A 21046-nucleotide genomic window follows, 5' to 3' on the forward strand; every position below is an offset into this window, starting at 1 on the left:
TGAACTGACCCTTCACAAAAGAGGAAATCCCAACAATCCAACAGAAATATAAGTAAGACATTTGAATTGACCCTTCACAAAAGAAGAAAGCCAATAAACATTTAAAAAGATCCTTAACTTCATTAATTATCATATTAAAGCCATATAATATTAATATGTACCCATTATGAATAACTAATAACCCAACCAGAATGCTAAGGAAAATGACATACATAGTGTTATAAAAGTATTTATGCTCTTTGGCCTATGGAGGCATTCAAAACTGTGGGTCTGTGGACCCCTAGGGGATCCCTGATGGTCCATGAGGTCAAAACTATTTTATTTTAGAAGGTATTTGCTTTTTTCACTGTGTCAGCACTTGCACTGATGGTGCAAAAGCAATGGTGGGTAAAACTGCTGATGCTTTAGCATAATCAAAGCAGGAGCTCTAAATTAATGGTCATTGTACACACATACTTCCCTCCCACCACACACATAGCCAGTTTCATTTTAGAATATCCTTGATGAAGTAGTAAAAATTATTAAGTTTTCTAAAATCTCAATCTTTGTGTACACATCTTTTTAATATTCTGTGTGATGAAGTGGGAAGTATGCATAAAGCACTTCTGCTGCATACAGAAGTACAAAGGTTGTCTCAAAGAAAAATATTTGTCAGTTGTTTAAGTTGCTAGATGAACTAGCCATTTTTTCATGGAATAGCATTTTTACTTGAAAAAATGGCTGACAGACAAACCATGCTTATTCAGACTTGGCTAAACAGGGGCATATTCCAAAAAATGAAGCAGGCCTGTCACTTCAAGGAAAACTGATGGTATTGTTGCCAATGATGAAAATTTAAGTTTTCAAGTGAAAATTAGCATTTTAGTATTTTGTATTTTCTGATGAGATCAGTAATATTAATGAATGTGACTTTTTAAATATTATACAATAAAATATGTCAACATTTGGTGGACCTTCATAACTCAGCAAACCAATATTTTCCAAATGACCAACTATAGGATCTTACAATACTGTGCATACATGGGTAAAAGATATATTCAAAGGGCATGATAGTCCAGTGAATTTTAATGTGATAGAGAACAAAAATTTCATGGATATGGTTTCAGATTCAAAAATGCAACTAACCCTTTAAAGAAACTACCACTTGTCAAGTTTTGGTATACTATCAAAGAAGAATATTATTCACAATTATCTGAAAAGACTATTAAATTACTCCTTTCTTTTCCAACAATATATTTGTGTAAGGCTACGTTTTTTACATACTTCAACAAAAACAACATATCGTCAGCAGGCTGAATGCAGAAGCAGAAATGAGATTCCAGCTTCTCTTCTGTTAAGCCAGACATTGAAGAGATTTGCCAAAAAAAAACCCAAAGTTCATCTTTTCATTAAATATTTTCTGCTTTGGAAAATACAGTTATTTTCACCCACATTTATTTATGTTAAAACATAATAGATTTATTATTACTTTCAAATGAACAAACATGTACTTTTAAAGTTTCAGCTGTAACTTCTAATAATGTAAATACTAACAGACATAATCCACACAAACAATAATTTTTAGGTGTTCTCCGTAGTTTTTTAAGAGTGTACGAGGGTTCCTGAGACCAAAAAGTTTGAGAACTGCTGACACAGGACATATACTTCAAGGAAGTAAAAGAAACAAATTATATACAGGTGTTCGCAGCTATACCATTTAGTGAAAAATGGGAAACACTTGAAATACCACATGGAGGTTAGGCAAACTATAGCATACTGGTTAAATAAAATATACAGATACTGTTCTAGGTTGTTAATGCTGCTGAATGCAAACACCAGAAATGGATTGGCTTTTATAAATGGGGGTTTATTTGGTTACACAGTTACAGTTTTAAGGACATAAAGTGTCCAAGGTAACACATCAACAATCAGGTACCTTCACTGGAGGATGGCCAATGGTGTCCAGAAAACCTCTGTTAGCTGGGAAGGCATGTGGCTGGCGTCTGCTCCAAAGTTCTGGTTTCAAAATGGCTTTCTCCCAGGACGTTCCTTTTTAGGCTGCAGTTCCTCAAAAATGTCACTCATAGTTGCTCTTGGAGGTGTTTGTCCTCTGTTAGCTTCTCTGCAGCAAGAGTCTGCTTTCAATGGCCATCTTCAAACTGTCTCTCATCTGCAGCTCCTCTCTCAGCTCCTACGCTTTCTACAAAGCGTCCCTCTTGGCTGTAGCAAGTTCGCTCCTTCTGTCTGAGCTTATATAGTGCTCCAGTAAACTCATCAAGGCCCATGCTGAATGGGTGGGGTGACATCTCCATGGAAATTATCCAAAGAAAGATCTTGCCCACAGTTGAGTGATCACATCTCCACAGAAATATCCAATCAAAAGTCTCCAACCCAATCAACACTAATACGTTTTCTGCCCACACAAGACTGCATTAAAGATAATGGCGTTTTGGGGGACATAGTACATCAAAACCAGCAAAGATACTGAGAGAGAGATGCTTAGCATTTTAGTAAATGGATTACAGGATTTTAAAAAGAAAATGCAGAATAGGAAATATTGTGTCTTTTGTGAATATTTTAAAAAATATCTAAAGGTACAGACTGATCATGATTGAAAATGAATTTAGAATTCATTTTAGCTTTATATCCAAGCATTTGTTTTTAGCAAAGCTGGTTATGCATAGGAAAATTGGTTTCTCAAAACAGGGAACAGGATTTAGGGCATACAGTCTCCTAACTGTCTGAGGAAAGATGGAACAAAGGGAAATGAGTAGAACTGTAATGACAACTACAAAAAAAAGTTAGGCGTAGATGAAAAGAAACTTCCCTTACCAATGGGTGATTTTCAGTTCTTCCTAGAGATCTAAGGAGCAGGACAGAGTCACTTTCCACTTCTTATTCTCCATGACAACAAAATGCCCTCTATCTTTACTCCAAGCCTAAAAGCACTTTTGACAACATCTGGACACATCTTAGGGGAGCAAATCCTTTATGAGTTAGGTTAGGCAGCCATTCAAACTTTGGTTTGCATTTGAGATTCCAGGTGTGGGAAGGTGAGGGGTGAGACACGGGACTGATTCCTGTGGGAAGGGGGCAGAGAACTGCTATTTCCTGCTCATAGCACCAACCAGGCTATTCCACCATAGCTGCTCAGCGATGGAGTAATTAACCTACAGCAGCCGAATGGACCAACTGCAGTGCTGTTCTTTCCCCTCCTTCCAGCCCTGTGGCCCCACCCCCAAAATTGGGCAGTTGAAGGAGAAACAAAAAGGTGAGAGTGTGGTGGAACTATAATAAAAGGACTGTTGCATTAGACATCTGTGCCGGCAGAAAAGCAGGGAGTAGGGGTTGGGGGGAGGTGAGGTGACTACAGAGGGAAGACCTGATAGGCTGTCAACTTAAAGCTTCCTAAACATTCCGCCTCTTCTTCCAACCATCTCATCTAGTTCACTAGCCTAGTCCTGGAAGATAGGTCTGCTTACGAATACCTAATAGTGAGGGTGGGGGCAAAGAGAGTGAATCCTCTCTGCAGTCAGTCTACACTACACTGAATTTGCACACAAATATTATGACATGAACTACAGCTGAAGGGTGCAGTGGGGGAAAGCAGAAGCTTTTGTGTCAGATCTACAGAGTGGTAAATCCCAGTCCTCACCCTCCCTGAAGTTCCATTATCTCCCACATTGTCCCCTCCCCACCCCCCACCCAACACACACACACACACACACACACACACACACACACACACACACACACACACATAGTGGGGATACCACTGATCTTGTAGGGCTGCATTGGAAGATGAGCAACTGTAAACAAAAACACTTGGCCCAGTGGCCAATAATGGTGGACAGCTACTCCTATCCTTGATATATGGTGGTTGATGTTGATCCATAAAGGACCTGGATCTAAACTCAGATATCCAACATACCCTCTGCACTGACACTGTCACACCTAAGTGGCTCCAATGCTTCAAGTACTTTTTGCAGGGATGAAGTTAGGTATCTGAACAAATAAAACAAGGTTCCCCCTGTTGGGAGATCCTCCACTCGTTACACCTTCAGTCTTGGCCTCATTTCCGTCTGTAACCTGAATGGGAATCCATTAAGTCTTCAAAAGAATAACAGCTACTACTTACTGAACATTTACTACATTCTGAGCAATGAACACAACATGCGACACCCATCTTCACATTTAATCCCAGACACCTCTGAGACAGGCGTTATCATTCCCACGGTGCAGATCAGGAAATCAAGGTCCCAAGAGGCTAAATGTGCTGAGAGACAGATATTTAAAGCAGCAAAGTCAGGATTTGAAATTATCTTATCAGTCTCCAAAGCCTGTGCTCTTAACTACCACACAATACTCTCCCTCACACTGGGGGTGGCAGGGGTGGGGGGGGGTGAGACAAGAAGTGAGGAAATAAAGGAACCAAGTCCCACCACCAAGAGTGGTGTGGAAGAGTGACAAGCTCAGCCTTCTGCCTCATCCCCTCAACCCATCAGCCTCTGCATTCAGACACTGCTGCCCTCCCTCATCAGAATGCTTCAGTGGCTTTCCACTGCCTGTGCATCAGGGACCCTCCAAAATACAGTCCTATCCACCACAGCCTTATATTCAAGGACTTCTAGACACGAATTCGTTCTCTATCCAAACTTCAGGGACAGTCCTATGTTTTCAGATCTTGATGTCTCTGACCTACTGCTCCCTCAGCCTGGAATAACCTTCTCGCTAGAAAATATCCATGTTATAAAATTCAGAGACATGAAAAGGCAAAAAAGAAAAAAAAAAGCTTAAGAAAGCTTAAGGAATATTTCCCCTCCTTCCCACACAGACACAGCTCAGGTAGCACCTGCTCCAGGAAGCCTTTCCCAGGCTACCCCTGAAGGATCTCTGTTGCTAAATTTTGTGATGGCAGTCACACTCCATTAACTTGCCCGCCTCCCATGCCAGAGGGAGAGCATGTGCCTGCAGAGCAGGGGCCCAGCCCTAGGAATTCCTGAACTCTATTTGCTGAATAGAGGAGTCACCAAAATTTTGCAAGGCATAGGTCCAGGATGAAGTTACAAAGAGGCGATCCACATCTGAAAAAAGCCAATAATCTTGGGATTAGACAAAAATAACTGAGTGGTAATGTTGTCAAGGACGGGATGGACTCCAGGGCCAGGGGGTCGGGGGTCTGCAACCAAAAAAACTTGAGGGCAGGATGGGTCAGGACTTGTCGTGCCTGCAGGAGGCCATTGCTCAGATGACACCATTCCCAGCCTCTCTCCCCAAGCTTCTTGGGTCTAGTTCAAGGCTCGTATCTTCCCTGAAGCCATCCTCAGCCCAGAGACTCAGAGCCTTTACTCAGTAAAGGTTACTTGAACTAAGGCCCACACCAATCACTTGGCAATTCTCTACCTTGACAGAGTGTGTTGTAGCCTTCCACTTACCTCCTGCTCACGGGGAAGCTTGCCTGGGCTCAGCAAGCCCCTGACCAGCCAACCCACCCCCACACCAGTTTCTTTCCACACCGCCTGTCCTCTCAGGGCTCTGCACAGAAGGCCTTCAGGCTGCAGCACTTTTTCTACCCATTCTTTGCCCTTCCATAAAAATTTTAGAATAATCTTGTTACATTTATCTATAGAAATAATTGCTGGGATTTTGATAGAAATTGCATTAAACTAGTATATCAATTTGCAGAGTATTTGACATCCTTATTATTTTGAATCTTTCATTCATTGACACATCTCCCCATTTATTTGCTCTCTGATTTCTTTCATTAGCATTTTATAGTTTTCAACACACAAGTCTTATACATGTTTTATTACATTTATACCTAAGCATTTCTGTGGGGGGGTAATTATAATGGTGTATTTTAAATTTCGGTTTCTACGTGTTAAGTGCTTATATATAGAAACACAATTATCTTTGAATGTTGATTTGATATCCTACAACTTTACTTTTCTCACTTAAATGAGTGGTAAGAGTAGACATCTTTGCCTGTTTCTTAGAGGGAAATAATGCAACAGCTAATTTTAAATCACTTTTGCTGGAATGTTGATGATCCCGTAAAATACTGTTTAGGTGCTAACAAACCACTCCTAGCTGAAGGAAAATACAAAAGTCCCAAACGTAGATGATCTATTATTGATTCTCTGGGTCCAGTGGTTTTACCTTAGGACCTCATTTCTAATGTTTTATATTCACATTTCCAATTAAGCCATTATTAAGGACTCAAAATTTTTTATAGCTTCATTAAGATATATTTCACATATCATAAATTTACCCATTTAACATATACAGTTCAGTGATTTTAGTATGTTCACAGAGTTGTGCAGCTATCACTGTAATCTAATTTTAGAACATTTTCATCATCCCAAAAAGACACCTGAATCCATTAACCATCATGCCCCATTCATGCTCCCTCATTCACCTCCGCAGCACTTGGTAACCATTAATCTACTTCCTGTCTCTATGGATTTGCCCTTTCTGGACATTTCATATATATAGAATTATACAATATGTAATCTTCTGTGACTGGCTTCTTTCACTTAGGACAACGTTTTTAAGTTCATCCATGTTGTAGCACATATTGGTACTTCTTTTTTATTGCCGAATAATATTCCATAGTATGCATATATCACATTTTGTTTCTCCATTCATCAGATGATGGACATTTGGGTTGTTTTCACTTTCTGGCTACTGTGAATAATGTTGCCATGAACAATCATGTACAGAACTTGCAAATGAATGTGTGCACAAGTGAATGTTATCTCATTATGGTTTTGATTTGCATTTCCCTAAGAACTAATGATGGTGGGCATCTTTTCATGCACTTATTTGCCATCTGCTATCTTCCTTGGAGAGGGGTGTATCAAATCCTTTGCTAAATTTTTAATTGGGTTATTTGACCTTTTTTGTGGAGTTGTAAGAGTTCTTTATATATGCTGGATACAAGTCTTTAGTCAGACTTATGATTTGCAAATACTTTCTCCCATTCTGTGGGCTAATTTTCACTTTCTTGATGATGTCTTTTAATGAACAAGATTTTAATTTATCTTTTTTCTTTTGTTGCTTGTGTTTTTTGTGTCATATCTAAGAAACCATTTTGTCTAACCCAAGGTCATTTCTATATTTTCTTCTGTGAATTTGACAGTCTTAGCACCTACATTTAGTCATCTGATACACGTTGTGTTTTGTTTTGTTTCTGGAGATCCATGCATTTTTATTAACTTTTTTGAAGGACTTGGGAATTGGTGGAGAGGAGAGCACATTCCACATGGAAATTATTGCAGTAGCAGAATCTGAGGCAAATTAGGGATAATCAACAAAAATGACAGGAAATAGGTACTGTCTAGAATGGAAAACATGAGCTGGATAGTTACAAAGACCAGAAAAATCTTGAATGCTAAACTGAGGCATTTCAACTTCCAAGGCAGAAATCATAGATTGACTGGAAAAATCAGTTGATGCTTATGTTTAATCCCACAACTCTGCCTAGGATGGATTATGGATAGGAGAACTTGAAAGGAAGGTGAAAACTTTCTTAAAAGATTCTTATGATAATTTTGTATTTTATTTTAAATACTTATTCTAGGGAAACTAATTTTTAGTGAGCACTACAGATATTAATACCTAAGTCTCATTAGTGAACTGCAGGTAACAAAGTGTTTCAGGCAAGAATTTATCCTTAGATTCTATGTAGTTGCCTTTACCAGTGTTCTTTATTTCTTCTCTTTTTTTTTCCAATTTTTTTTTTTTTTAATTTATTGGGGCTTGTTTTATGTCCCAGCATATGGTCTATTCTGGAGAAAGTTCCGTGATCACTAGAGAAGAATGTGTATCCTGGTGATTTGGGATGCAGTGTTCTATATACGTCTGTTAAATCAAATTCATTTATCAGATTGTTTAGGTTTTCAATTTCCTTATTGGTCTTCTGTCTGCTTGATCTATATATAGAAGAGAGTGATGTGCTGAAGACTCCCACAAGTATTGTGGAAACATCCATCGCTTCCTTTAGTTTTGCCAGTGTTTGTCTCATGTATTTTGTGGCACCATGATAGGGTGCATAAACATTTGTTATTTCTTCTTGTTGAATTGCCCCTTTTATTAGTATGTAGTGGCCTTCTTCGTCTCTCATAACATCCTTGCATTTAAAGTCTATTTTATCTGAGATTAATATTGCTACTCCTGCTTTCTTTTGGCTGTAGCTTGCATGAAATATTTTTTCCATCCTTTCACTTTCAACTTCTTTGTGTCCCTGTGTCTAAGATGAGTCTCTTGCATGCAACATATTGATGGTTCATATTTTTTGATCCATTCTGCCAATCTATATCTTTTAATTGGGGGGTTTAATCCATTTACACTCAACATTATTACTGTGAAGGCATTTCTTGAATCAGTCATCCTATCCTTTGGTTTATTTTTGTCAGATATATTTTTTCCCTCTGTCTCTTATTGTCCTTTAATGAACCAATATTGAATCTCTTTAGTACTGAACATTTCTCTATATCTCTCTCTCCTTTCTTTGTTTCTCTGTCAGTAGGGCTCCCTTCAGTATCTGAAGCAGGGCAGGTCTTTGTCTGTGAAATCTCTCAGCCTTTGTCTGTGAAAATTTTAAGCTCTCCCTCAAATTTGAAGGAGAGCTTTGCTGAATAAAGTATTCTTGGTTGGAAATTTTTCTCTCTCAGAATTTTACATATGTCATGCCACTGCCTTCTCACCTCCATGGTGGCTGCTGAATAGTTATTACTTAGTCTTATGTTGTTTCCTTCGTTATGTGGTGAATTGCTTTTCCCTTGCTGCTTTCAGAACTTGCTCCTTCTCTTCAGTGTTTGACAGTCTGATCAGAATATGTCTTGGAGTGGGTTTATTTGGATTTATTCTATTTGGAGTTAGCTGGGCATTATGCTTTGTGTATTTATATTGTGTAGAAGGTTTGGGAAGCTTTCCCCAACGATTTCTTTGAATACTCTTTGTAGACCTTTACCCTTATCTTCCCCTTCTGGGACACCAATTAGCCTTATATTTGGACATTTTATTTTATCTATCATACCCCTGAGGTCCATTTCCGTTTTTTTTTTTTTAATTTTTTTTCCCATTCTTTATTTTGTTCTTTCATTTTCCATTCTGCGGTCCTCAAGGTCGCTGATTTGTTATTCAGCTTCCTCTAGTCCATATAAGTATCCAGAATCTTTTTAATTTGGTCAACAGTTTCTTTTATTTCCATAAGATCATCTATTTTTATTTTGAAATAAATTCAAACTTACAGGAACAGCTGCAAAAACAGTACAAACCCCATACATAGAACTCCAGCATACCCCAACCCCCCCTCCCCCAATACCCCGATCCACCACCTTTAACATCCTGTCACACCACCATTTCTTCCTTTCCCTCTCTCCCTCCCTCTCTATCTGTCATCCATCATCTATTGCTCTGTCCTCTGAACATGAGATCAAGCTGCACACATCTTTGAACAAACAATATAATTCACATATACCTTTCCCATGGACAAGAACATTCTTTTATGCAATCCCATTAAGCATAGCTAAGAAGTTCAAGAAATTCAACATTGATACAAAGCTTACATTTTATATTTCCTTTTTTTTTTCTTATGTCCCATCTGTGTCCCTTTGAGCCTCCTCTCCTCCATCCTCAGATCCCATCCAAGATCATCCTTGGCATTTAATTGTCACCTATTTACACTGTCTTTTTTTTTTCAATTGTGGAAACATATATACAGCCTAAATCTTCCCATTCCACCCCATTCCTAGCATTCCATTAGTGGAATTAATCACATTTAGAATGCTGCAATGCTATCACCTTCCCACCATCCATTTCTAGAAGTTTCCCTTCACCCCAAACAGAAACACTACACTCATTTCTTAACTCCCCATTGCCCTTCCCCCACTTCTTGGAACCCCTACTCTACTTTTCATCTCCATGGTCATATTCTCTGATGCTTTCTTTGTGTTTACCGTGGGGCTTAAATTTAACATCTTAAATCTATAACAATCTTGTTTTTCTTTGACACCAACTTAACTTCAGTATGACACAAACTATGTTCCTATACTCCCTCATTCCCCCACCTTTATGTAGTTCTTGTCAAAAATTACATATTTTACATTGAGTCCAAAACCACTGATTTATCATTACAGTTTATGTATTTTTGATCCTGTAGGAAGTAAATAGTGGAGTTACAAGTAAAAAATACAGTAGTATTGGTATTTATATTTACCATGTGAACTTTACTGGAAATCTTTATTTCTTCATGTGGTTTCAGTCAATTGTTTAGTGTCCCTTCCTTTCAGCCTGCTCAATTCCCTTTAGCATTTCTTATAGGTGGTAAAGTCCCTCAGCTTTTGATTATCCAGGAATGTTTTCATCTACACCTCATTTTTACCCTCCAGGTGTTTGTGAATTCTCCAGGTCTCTGATGGTTATTGACTTCTATTTGTATTCCACTGTGGTCAGAGAATGTGCATTGAACAAATTCATTTGTTTTTTAAATTTATTGAGGCTTGTTTTTATGTTCCAGCATATGGTCCATTCTGGAGAAAGATCCATGATCACTAGAGAAGAATGTGTGTCCCAGTGACCTGGGATGTAATATTCTATACATGTCTGTTAAAATTCTCTACATCTCTCTCTTCTTTCTTTGTTTCTCTGTCGGTAAGGCTCCCTTTAGTATCTGAAGTAGGGCAGGTCTTTTATTAGCAAAATCCCTCAGCATTTGTTTGTCAGTAAAAAATTTAAGCTCTCCCTCAAATTTGAAGGAGAGTTTTGCTGGATAAAGTATTCTTCGTTGGAAATTTTTCTCTCTCAGGATTTTAAATATGTCATGCCACTGCCTTTTCGCCTCCATGGTGGCCGCTGAGTAGACACTACTTAGTCTTATGTTGTTTCCTTTGTATGTGGTGAATTGCTTTTCTCTTGCTGCTTTCAGAACTTGCTCCTTTTCTTCAGTATTTGACAGTCTGATCAGAATATGTCTTGGAGTGGGTTTATTTTGATTTATTCTATTTGGAGTTTGCTGGGCATTTATGCTTTGTGTATTTATATTGTGTAGAAGGTTTGGGAAGTTTTCCCCAACGATTTCTTTGAATATTCTTTCTAGACCTTTACCCTTCTCTTCCCCTTCTGGGACACCAATGAGTCTTAAATTTGGACATTTTATTTTATCTTTCATATCCCTGAGATCCATTTTGATTTTTTTTATTTTTTTCCCCATTCTTTCTTTTGTTCTTTCATTTTCTGTTCTGTGGTCCTCAAGGAGGCTGAGTCATTGTTCAACTTCCTCTAGTCTTATATTATGAGTATCCAGAGTCTTTTTAATTTGGCCTATAGTTCCTTTTATTTCCATAAGATCTTCTATTTTTTTATTTACTCCTGCAATTTCTTCTTTATGCTAGGGTCTTCTTTACGTCCTTTATGTCCTGTGCCATGCTCTTCTTCATCTCCCTTATATCCTCTGCCATGCTCTCGTTGCCTGTCTGTAGTTCTTTGATTAATTGCACCAAGTACTGTGTATCTTCTGATCTTTTGATTTGGGTGTTTGGGTTTGGGTTCTCCATATCGTCTGGTTTTATCATATGCTTTAAGATTTTCTGTTGTTTTTGGCCTCTTGGCATTTGCTTTACTTGATCCCTAATTTCACAGTACTGCAGCTTAGTGGTGTATACTTTCTCTAACTAACCAGTAGATGGCATCCGTGAGTCACCTATTCCCAGTCACCTATTCCCCTCAAGTCAGTTCTCCCCAACTTTGTCTTTTGTGATGTGTGGGGATCTGATTCTTGTGGGGTTCAATTGGTGTACTAAATTTGGGTGTGTTGTTGGTGCTGTCCGCCCTGAATATGGGGCGTGTGTCTGGGTGGTTAGGGAGGCATGGCAGCTTTAATAATCAAACCTTCCAGGTGTTCCCAGAGATTTAAGGCCGTTGCAAGTTTCTAAGCCTTCATTTCAGTCTTGCCACAGATTGTCTCTGCTGCTGACCCACAAGTCCTTGGTATCCGCATAAGGTCCCTGGGATTTCTGAGCAGGTCCCCCTTCCCAGCTGTGCTCTTCCAGGACCTCTGCTGAAGGAGGGCTGTGCCACGTCACAAGTGCGCGCTGGCCTGCCAGGGAAGCCCTGGGTCGCCGGGCTGTGCAGGGGCGCTCCCAGCCCACTTCAAAGATGGTTGAATGGGACACGTTAACTTTCCCCTTTTCGTACAGCTCCGCCCTCCCAGCTCTGGGACAATCAGCCATGGGTGCATTAAAGGCCATTGTCCACGGCCGATATTATGGCATGTGTGCGGTGCTGCGGGAAAGCCTCCCCCTCACACTGGGTTTCTTGATGCGGCTCTGGGCTGTGGGTCCGGCCCCAGGCAGGAGTGTCCCCAGCCCTCCGGGTAGATGGCTGCAAGGGGTGCAGTTTTTTTCTCCTTTTGGCTCCCCTCTGCTCCTCTGGTCTCAAGACAATCAGCAGCGGGTGTGGGAAGGGGTATCCTCCACGCCAGACACCGAGGCATTAGCCCAGCCCACTCCCGCCATGCTTCACTGCACGGCTCTCTCCGTCGTATCTGCAGCCACTCCCAGGCTTCAAATGCCAGCCCACCATTTCCCCACACCACAGCACAGCCGCCGGACTTTCAGCTGGCTCACTCATTAGTTTCAGAATGGACTCCTGATTTCACCAAACGTACGGTCCCTGTGGATTTAGCAGACTTTGTCTGGCTGGCGCTACGCTGGAACTGGTGTTCTGGGTCACTTTCTGGTTTTTATCTAGTATTTTTCACGGAGGTGTTTTTTTGCCCTGTCTCACCTAGCCACCATCTTAGGTTCTCTCCTATTTTTTTAATTTACTCTTGCAATTTCTTCTTTATGCTCTCCTAGGGTCTTCTTCATGTCCTTTATATCCTGTGCCATGCTCTTCATGTTCTTTATATCCTGTGCTTGCCTTTATATCTCATTGCTTGCCTTTAGTTCTCTGATTAATTGCTCCAAGTAGTGTGTCTCCTCTGATCTTTTGATTTGGGTGTTTGGGTTTGGGTTATCCATATCGTCTGGTTTTTTCATATGCTTTAAAATTTTCTGTTGTTTTTGGTCTCTTGGCATTTGCTTTACTTGATAGGTTTCTTTTAGGATATGTAGGATTATTCAACAACTAATCTCTGATTTGTCAGATCTACAGCTCGGTGGCATACGCTTTCTCTAACCCACAGATGGCGTCCGTGAGTCACCTATTCCCCTCAAGTCAGTTCTCCCCAACTTTGTCTTTGTGGTGTGTGGGGTTCTGATTCTTGTGGGGTCCAAATAGTGTACCAAGTTTGGGTGTGTTGTTGGTGCTGTCTGCCGTGAAATGTGGGGCGTGTGTCTGAGCGGTTAGGGAGGGAGGGCAGCTTTAATAATCAAACCTCCCAGGTGTTCCTGGAGATTTAAGGCTGTCGCAAGAGTCTAAACCTTCATTTCAGTCTCACCACAGACTGTCTCTGCCGCTGACCCACAAGTCCTGGGAGGGAGGGCAGCTTTAATAATCAAACCTCCCAGGTGTTCCTGGAGATTTAAGGCTGTCGCAAGAGTCTAAACCTTCATTTCAGTCTCACCACAGACTGTCTCTGCCGCTGACCCACAAGTCCTTGGTATTGGTGTATGGTCCCTGGGATTTCCAAGTGGGTCCCTCTTCCAAGCTCTGCCCTTCTAGGGCCTCTGCTGAGGGAAGGTTGTGCTACATCACAAGTGCGCACCATCCCTCAAGGGAAGTTCTGTGCCACCGGGCCATGTAGGTGCGTTCCCAGACTGCTGTAACGATGGCTGTATGGGGCATGTTAATTTCCCTCTTTTCACACAGCTCCGCCTTCCCAGCTCCAGGACAATTAGCTGTGGGTGTGCGAAAGGCCATTGTCCATGCTTGATATTGTGGCATGTGCGCGTGTTGCTGGAAACAGTTCCTGTCACACTGGGTTTCTGGTGTGGCTCTGAGCTGTGGCGCCAGCACTGGGCAGGAGCGTTCCCAGCCCACCGGGAAGATGGCTGCAAGGGGCGTGGTTACTTTCCCCTTTTAGCTCACCTCTGCCTTCCTCACTGAGACAATTAGCAGCGGGTGCGCAAAAGGCTATCTTCCATGCCAGATGTTGAGGCATTCACACAGCCCATTCCTGCCACGCTTCACCATGTGGTTCTCGCTGCCATATCTGCAGCCACTTTTGGGTTTTTTTTAAAAAGAACCAGTCCGCCTCCAAATGCCAACCCACGGTTTCCCCATACTGCAGCATGGCTGTCGGATATTCAGCAAGCTTACTTAACTCATTTCAGAATGCAGACTCTCGGTTTCACCAAGTGCACGGTCCCTGTGGATTTAGCAGACCTTGGCCAGCTGGTGCATAGCTGGAACTGGTGTTCTGGGTCACTTTCTGGCATTGATCTAGTATTTTTCATGAAGGTGTTTTTTTGCCCTGTCTCTCCTAGCCGTCATCTTAGGTTCTCCCTTTTTATTTCTTCTTATGGCTTCGAGTTATTGTCGACGGTCCTTTTATAGAAACCTGAAGGACTCCTTTTGGCATTTCTTATAGGGCAGGTCATGTGGTAATGAACTCTTTTAACCTTTGATTATCTGTAAATGCATTATTTTACCCTTCATTTTTGAAAGATAATTTTTTCTGGGTATAGAGTTCTTAGTTGACAGGTTTTTTTCTCTAAGGACTTTAATATGTAACCCCACTGTTTTCTGGCCTCCACAGTTTCTGATGAGAAATCTACTGTTAATCTTATTAGAAATCCCCTGTATGTGACAAGTTATTTCTCTCTTGCTGCTTTCAAAACCCTGTCTTTGGATTTCTGACAATTTAGCTATAAAGTGTCTTGGCCTGCTTGGAGTTCACTGAGCTTTCTGGATGTGTGCATTCATGTCTTTCATCAGATATGGGAAGTTTGGGGCCATTATTTCTTAAAATACTTTTTTTGCACCTTTCTCTCTCTTGTCCTTCTGGGACTCCAATGATATATATGTTGGTGCACTTGATGGTGTCTCACAGGTCCCTCAAGTTCTGTTCATTTTTCTTTATTATTTTTTTTCTTTCTGTAGCTCGCACTGGACAATTTCAATTGCCTTTTCTTCAAGTTCACTGATACTTTCTTCTGCCTGTTCAAATCTGCTGTTGAATAAGTCTAATGAGTTTTTCATTTCAATTACTGTACTTCGCAGCTCCAAAATTTATTTTTGGTTTCTTTTTATAATTTCCATCTCTTTATTTTGTTCAGATGTATTTCTAATTTCCTTTAATTCTATGCATATGGATTCCTTTAGCTCACTGAACATATTTAAGATGGCTGATTTAAAATTTGACTAATAGTTCCAAAATACGAACTACCTTAGGGATGGTTTCTGGAAAATTCTTTTCTTCCTGAGAATAGGCCATGCTTTCCTGTGTCTTCACATGTCTTGTTATATTTTGGTTGAGAACTGGACTTTCTAAGAGTTATAACTCAAAATCGAGTTCTCTCATTCCTCTGGGATTGCATAGGTATTGTTGTTGTTGTTGAGGGCTGGAGCTGTCACTTTGTCACTTTTCCAAACTATTTTGCTCCCAAGAGGGGAATGGAAAGTGTCAAGGGGCGGAGGAGGTACTGTACTGCCTCATTAAGAATCCTCTGCTGCTTTTCCCTGAGGGGGTTGGAACAATGGCCACCCTCAAAGTCAGCCCTCAAGTGATCTGAAGTAGCAGATCAAAAGCAGTGACCAACCACCCCAGACAACTTCTTTTGTTTCTCAGATGTCGCCTTCTCTCTAAGCCAACTCAGCAGGTAAACTCACTGCCCTCCCCGCTATGTGGGACATGACTCCCAGGGGTGTAAATCTTCCTGGCAACATGGGACATGACTTCCATGGATGAGCCTGGACCATGGTAGGATTGAGAAAGCCTTCTGGACCAAAAGGGGGAAGAGAAATGAAACAAAATAAAGTTTCAGTGGCTGAGAGATTTCAAATGGAGTGGATAGGTCATTCTGGAAGTAACTCTTATTAATTATATAGATATCCCTTTTTAGTTTTTAGTTTACCAGAACAGCTAGAAGGAAATATTTGAAACTGTTGAACTGCAATGCAGTATCCTTGATACCTGAAGATGATTCTTTAACTATATAGCTTATATGGTGTGACCGTGTGACTGTGAAAACCTTATGGCTCACACTCTCTTTACCCAGTGTATGGAAAAATGAGTTGAAAAATGGGGGAAAAAAGTAAATGAATAATAGAGGGGGAGCAGGGGTATGGGATGTTTTGGGTATTTTCTACTTTATTTTTATTCTTATTCTTGTTTTTATTTTTTGGAGTAATGCAGATGTTCAAAAAGGGATTGTGGTGATAAATGCACAGCTATATGATGATACTGTGAACAACTGTTGTACACTTTGGATGACTGTATGGTACATGAATATATTGCAATAAAATTGCATTAAAAAGTGAAAAAAAAAAAAAAAAAAAAAAGCAGTGACCAACTATCACACCACGTTCTTCTGGATTTTGTAGCTCTTGGTTCTTACAGCCCACCCTGCCACCAGCATGCTGCACCAGGAGCCAGGGCTGCAGTACTGGGGCTTGGGCAATGGTAGCTGCTAAACAGATGGTGAAATTCTCTGGTATTTACTGCAATTTCCCTCCAGATCTTCCCTGGATGCTACACAGTATTCCATTAGACTCCAGAGTACCAAAATAGTTGATTCAGATGGTTCCTGCCAGTTCAATAGCTATTTTGGTGGAGGGACTGATTCCTGGAGCTTCCTACTTCATCTTCTCACAATTCTTTTCTGTCTGATATATTTTGAGTTAATTTTTTTTTACATGTTGTGAGATAGGGGTCCAACTTGATTCTTTTGCATGTCAATATCCAGTTGTCCCAGCACCATTTAAAAAGATTTGTTTCCCCACTGAATTGTCTTGATATTCTTATTGAAAAGCAATTGCCCATGAATATTTTATATATGTGTGTGTGTGTGTGTGTGTGAGTGTGTGTGTATTATACTTCTGGATTCTCAATTATATTCCATTGATCTATGTGTCTATCCTTATTCCAGTACCACTCTGTTTTGATTACTGTAGCTTTGCAGTAAGACATCAGGAAGTGTGTCTTCCAAATTTCTTCTTTTTGACAACTGTTTTGGTTACTCTGGGTCCCTTGAATTTCCATATGAATTTTAGGATCAGCTTGTCATTTTTTGCAGAAAGAAAAGAGAAGAGAAGAGAAGAGAAAAGGAAAGAGAAAGAAAGAGAAAGAAAGGAAGAAACAAAGAAAGGAAGGAAGAAAGGAAGGAAGGAAGGAAGGAAGGGAGGGAGGGAGGGAGGGAAAGAAAGAAAGGGAAAGAAAGAAGGAAAGAACGAGAAAAAAGAAAAAGAAAAGAAAAAGAAAGAAAGAAGAAGAAAGAAAGAAATGAAACAAAGAAACAGAAAGAAAGAGAAAGGAAGGAAGGAAGGAAAAGAAAAAGGAAAAAAAGAAGACAGCTCAGATTTTGATTGGGATTGTCTTGAATCTATATTTCAATTTGGAAAGACTGCCAACATTAAATCTTCCTTTCAATTTGGAGAGACTGCCAACATTAAATCTTCCAATCCATGAAAACAGGCTGTCTTTTCGTTTATTTAGGTCTTAAATTTTTTTCAGCAATGTTTTTTAGTTTCCAGTGTACAAGCCTTATATTTCTTTTGTTAAATTTATTCCTATATATTTTATTCTTTTGGGGGCTATTACAAATGGGATTTCCTTAATTTCATTTTTGGAGTGTTCATTCCTAGTATATAGAAATACAATTTATTTTTGTTTATTGATCTTGTATTCTACAACCTTGCTGAACATATTAGTACTAACAGCTTTTTAGAAGATTCCTTAGGATTTTCTATATATGAGATCGCATGTTATCTGCAAATAGAGATGGCTTTACGTCTTACTTTCTAATCTACATGCCCTTTAATTTTTTTCTTGACTGACTGCCCTGGCTAAAATGCCCAGTAAAATGTTGAACAGATTTGGCAAGAACAAACAACCTTGTCTTGTTCCTGATCCTATGGGGAAAACATTTTGTCTTTCTCCATTAAGTATAATTTATCTGGCTTGGTTTTGTTTTGTTTTGTTTTTGGTAGATGCTCCTTATTGGGTTAAGGAAGTTCACTTCTATTGTTAAATTATTTATCATGAAAGGATGTTGTATTTTGTCAAATGCTTTTCCTGTCTATCGAGGAGACCATGAAGATCACATGGCTTTTGCCCTCTATTCTATTAATATAGTGTACTACATTGATTAATTTTCAAATCAATCATGGGATCAATCATGACATATAATCCTTTTTATATTTGCTGCATTTGGTTTGCTGGTATTTGGTGAGAATTTTTACACCAATACTCCCAAGGGATATTGTTCTGCAATTTTCCTGTGATGTCTTTACTTTTAGTATCAGATTAACACTGGCCTCATAGAATGAGTTGGGAAGTTTTTTCTCTTCTATTTTTTCGATGAGTTTGCAAAAGATTCATATTTAAAGAAAACTCATTATCAAAGAAATTTTCCAACATATTAAAAAATAGTAAGAACTATGAAACAATGAACACCCATGTACTTTTTCTACCCACCTGTATTTAGTTGATATGACTTTCAAGGTTCTTAATCCATAACAGTCCCTCCCCCCTTTTCTCTCCCCATGCCATTTATTTGATGGAAAATGCAAAAAACAAAAGAACAAGAAGATTGCTTTGTGCTGTAAAATTTTTCCATTTTCCAGGTTTGGCTGCTATAACTTCGTGGTCTATTTAACTTGTTCTCCTATTCCATATACTTCCTTTAAATTAGGAAGTTAGGTAGAGATTCAGGTTGCTATGAACTTTATATTTATCTGGCTGCCCACTTTTAGTATTAAAATTGATCACTGGGTTCAGATGTTACCAGCCTGATCCATCATTTATAAAATTCCCCATCAATTTCTCAACTAATGATTTTAGGAACCAATGAAATTTGTGCGTAAACACATTATTTCAGCTTGAGTTGCAACATAGTGATTCTCTAATTCTTTTGGTTTTTCCAAAGGCTAGAATTTTTGCCTTCACAATTCTAAATTCCAGGTCTGTGATTCCCACTTAGGGAGGCACAATATTCATGTGCCATTCTAGAAGCCCTGGGGGTATTTGTGCTTGTCACAGTGTTTGGGGGAGAACTCTTAGCATTTAGTAGGCAGACACTAGAGACACTGGGCTGTGAGTGGGCTGTGAGTAAGGCCACCTGGACCCCAGCTGCCTCTTTATTGTTGGCTGGAGACCTTAGGCAGGTCATATTACCCATGTTCCTTTTAGTAAAATAAGGAGGTTAGAGCAGACAAGATGTTCCCAATCTTTTGAACCACTTTTATCAATCCTCCATTCTTTCCCTGGAACTTTATATTTTGGAGTTTTTGCCAAATAGATTTGCCAATTACTATGTGTAATACTTAAATTGATTTCTCATCTTTAACTAATCAAAAGTATGTAACTGCAAACCAGAATAAAACTACCAGTGGCAATTAACATTAGAGTGTTCACTATGTGTCAGGCGCTGTTTCACAGAAAACCCTTCCCCTAAATCCCACCAACTCACCATTACTACCATGCTGTGGGCTCCAAACTGGGAAGTCCTGTCTCAGCTAGAGAAGAAGGTCTCCCCAGTCCTTGTCTCCTCTCTCAGAGCAGAATTCTCCAGTCCTAAATGCTGCCATCCTAACCTACAAAGAACTTGGACATGACTTATCTATGCCCCATGAAGTTCTGGAAAAGCTCTGAGGTTGTCAGAGATGCTAGGGTGACTACACTGAAGAGAAGGGCAGGACAAAGGGACTGCATCCCTTCTAGGAAAGTCCTTCTGCATCCTTGTATTTTCCCAAAAAGCCTGGCCAAGGGCTCTGCACAAAGAGCTCTGGAATGAGTAACAGTGATTCATTTGGGCAACAATCCTAAACTGCTACCCAAGCCCCAGATAACCCTTAGGCAGATTCAGGAGCTCCGTATGGCCTCTAGACAGGAAGCAAGCAGCCTTAAGATGCTAAGTGGTTAGTGTGACCCGTAGCAGTGCAACAACTCACTGTTCCACGTACGCCTCCATTTTCTACCTCCGTATACCAAGACTGACATCTTGGCTGAGGATACAGGGAGGTCAAGAGGCAGGACGGGGATGGCTGGAATCCCTCTGCAGACATATGGGCTACCCCGTGAGGGCTCTGTACTCACCAAGGAGGCTGCAGGATGGTGTGTGGGTGGTGTGGGGGAATCCGGAGTGGGTCCACCTCTCTGGCAGTGGCAGGGGGGAACTCCCGGTGGGGACTGCTCACACTGGCCTTGTCCCAGTGCTCATGGACAGGTGTGATGATTCCAGACACAATGCGAGACCGAAGCTCCTCACTGTTCTTGTAGGTCCTGCAGGAAGTAGATGAATTATCAACTGCTCGCAGCTGGCTGGTAACCCTGGGCGCAGTATTGTGGTGGCGGCGGCCCTGACAGCTCTTGGTGTTACGTTTAGCCTGTTTGCAAGGGTGGGAACGGGCCGTCCGGCGGACCTGGGTGGGGGGGGCAACAGCCCGGCGCTGTCTCCGAGGTTTGGGCCTAAGCTTCTTAGGCATCTGAGATCCCCCTCCTCATTTACCACCCCATTAGAAAGAGCTGAGGGTGTCGGGGCATAGGGCCTGGCCTTGGCTGCCCCGCTGTACCCACTGCACCCCACCCCACCCTCATCTCATTGTGTGTTCATCACATGTCATGGGAAAGGTCAGGAAGGCAGAGGCTCTGTGGCATGGATGACTAAGTTCCTGGTACCGGAAGGTATCTCTCTAGGGGCTCAAGCCCCAATTCTGTCACTAATTCAGGGACCCACCGAAGGCTGCCCCTACCATCTACCCCATCCTGCCTGGGCCTCTTTTCTCTACCTATGAGCAAAAAGCAATGTGAGCTATAGCTGAGGTGTTGAGGCAGACTGAAGTAACAGGGAATAGGCAGGATTCTAGGATCCCTAAAAAACTGGTGTTTAAAAATAAGCCACATCCTGAGCCATAAAAAAACAAACAAACAAACAAAAAACCCAACCAACCACCACCACCA

At 40.7% G+C, this 21046-nt stretch overlaps 1 protein-coding gene across 1 annotated transcript in view; it reads right to left on the minus strand.

Moving 5' to 3' along the window:
- The window catches only part of PSMF1 (proteasome inhibitor subunit 1), a 55000-nt gene that overhangs the window by 14416 nt on the left and 19538 nt on the right, over positions 1–21046 (minus strand). Inside the window, exon 4 of the mRNA XM_037811042.1 lies at positions 20183–20368. Within this exon, the coding sequence (XP_037666970.1) occupies positions 20183–20368 (186 nt within the window). The remainder of the gene's footprint in view (positions 1–20182; positions 20369–21046) is intronic.

The sequence above is a fragment of the Choloepus didactylus genome, chromosome 19, assembly GCF_015220235.1.
Source record: "Choloepus didactylus isolate mChoDid1 chromosome 19, mChoDid1.pri, whole genome shotgun sequence".
NCBI lineage: Eukaryota > Metazoa > Chordata > Mammalia > Pilosa > Megalonychidae > Choloepus > Choloepus didactylus.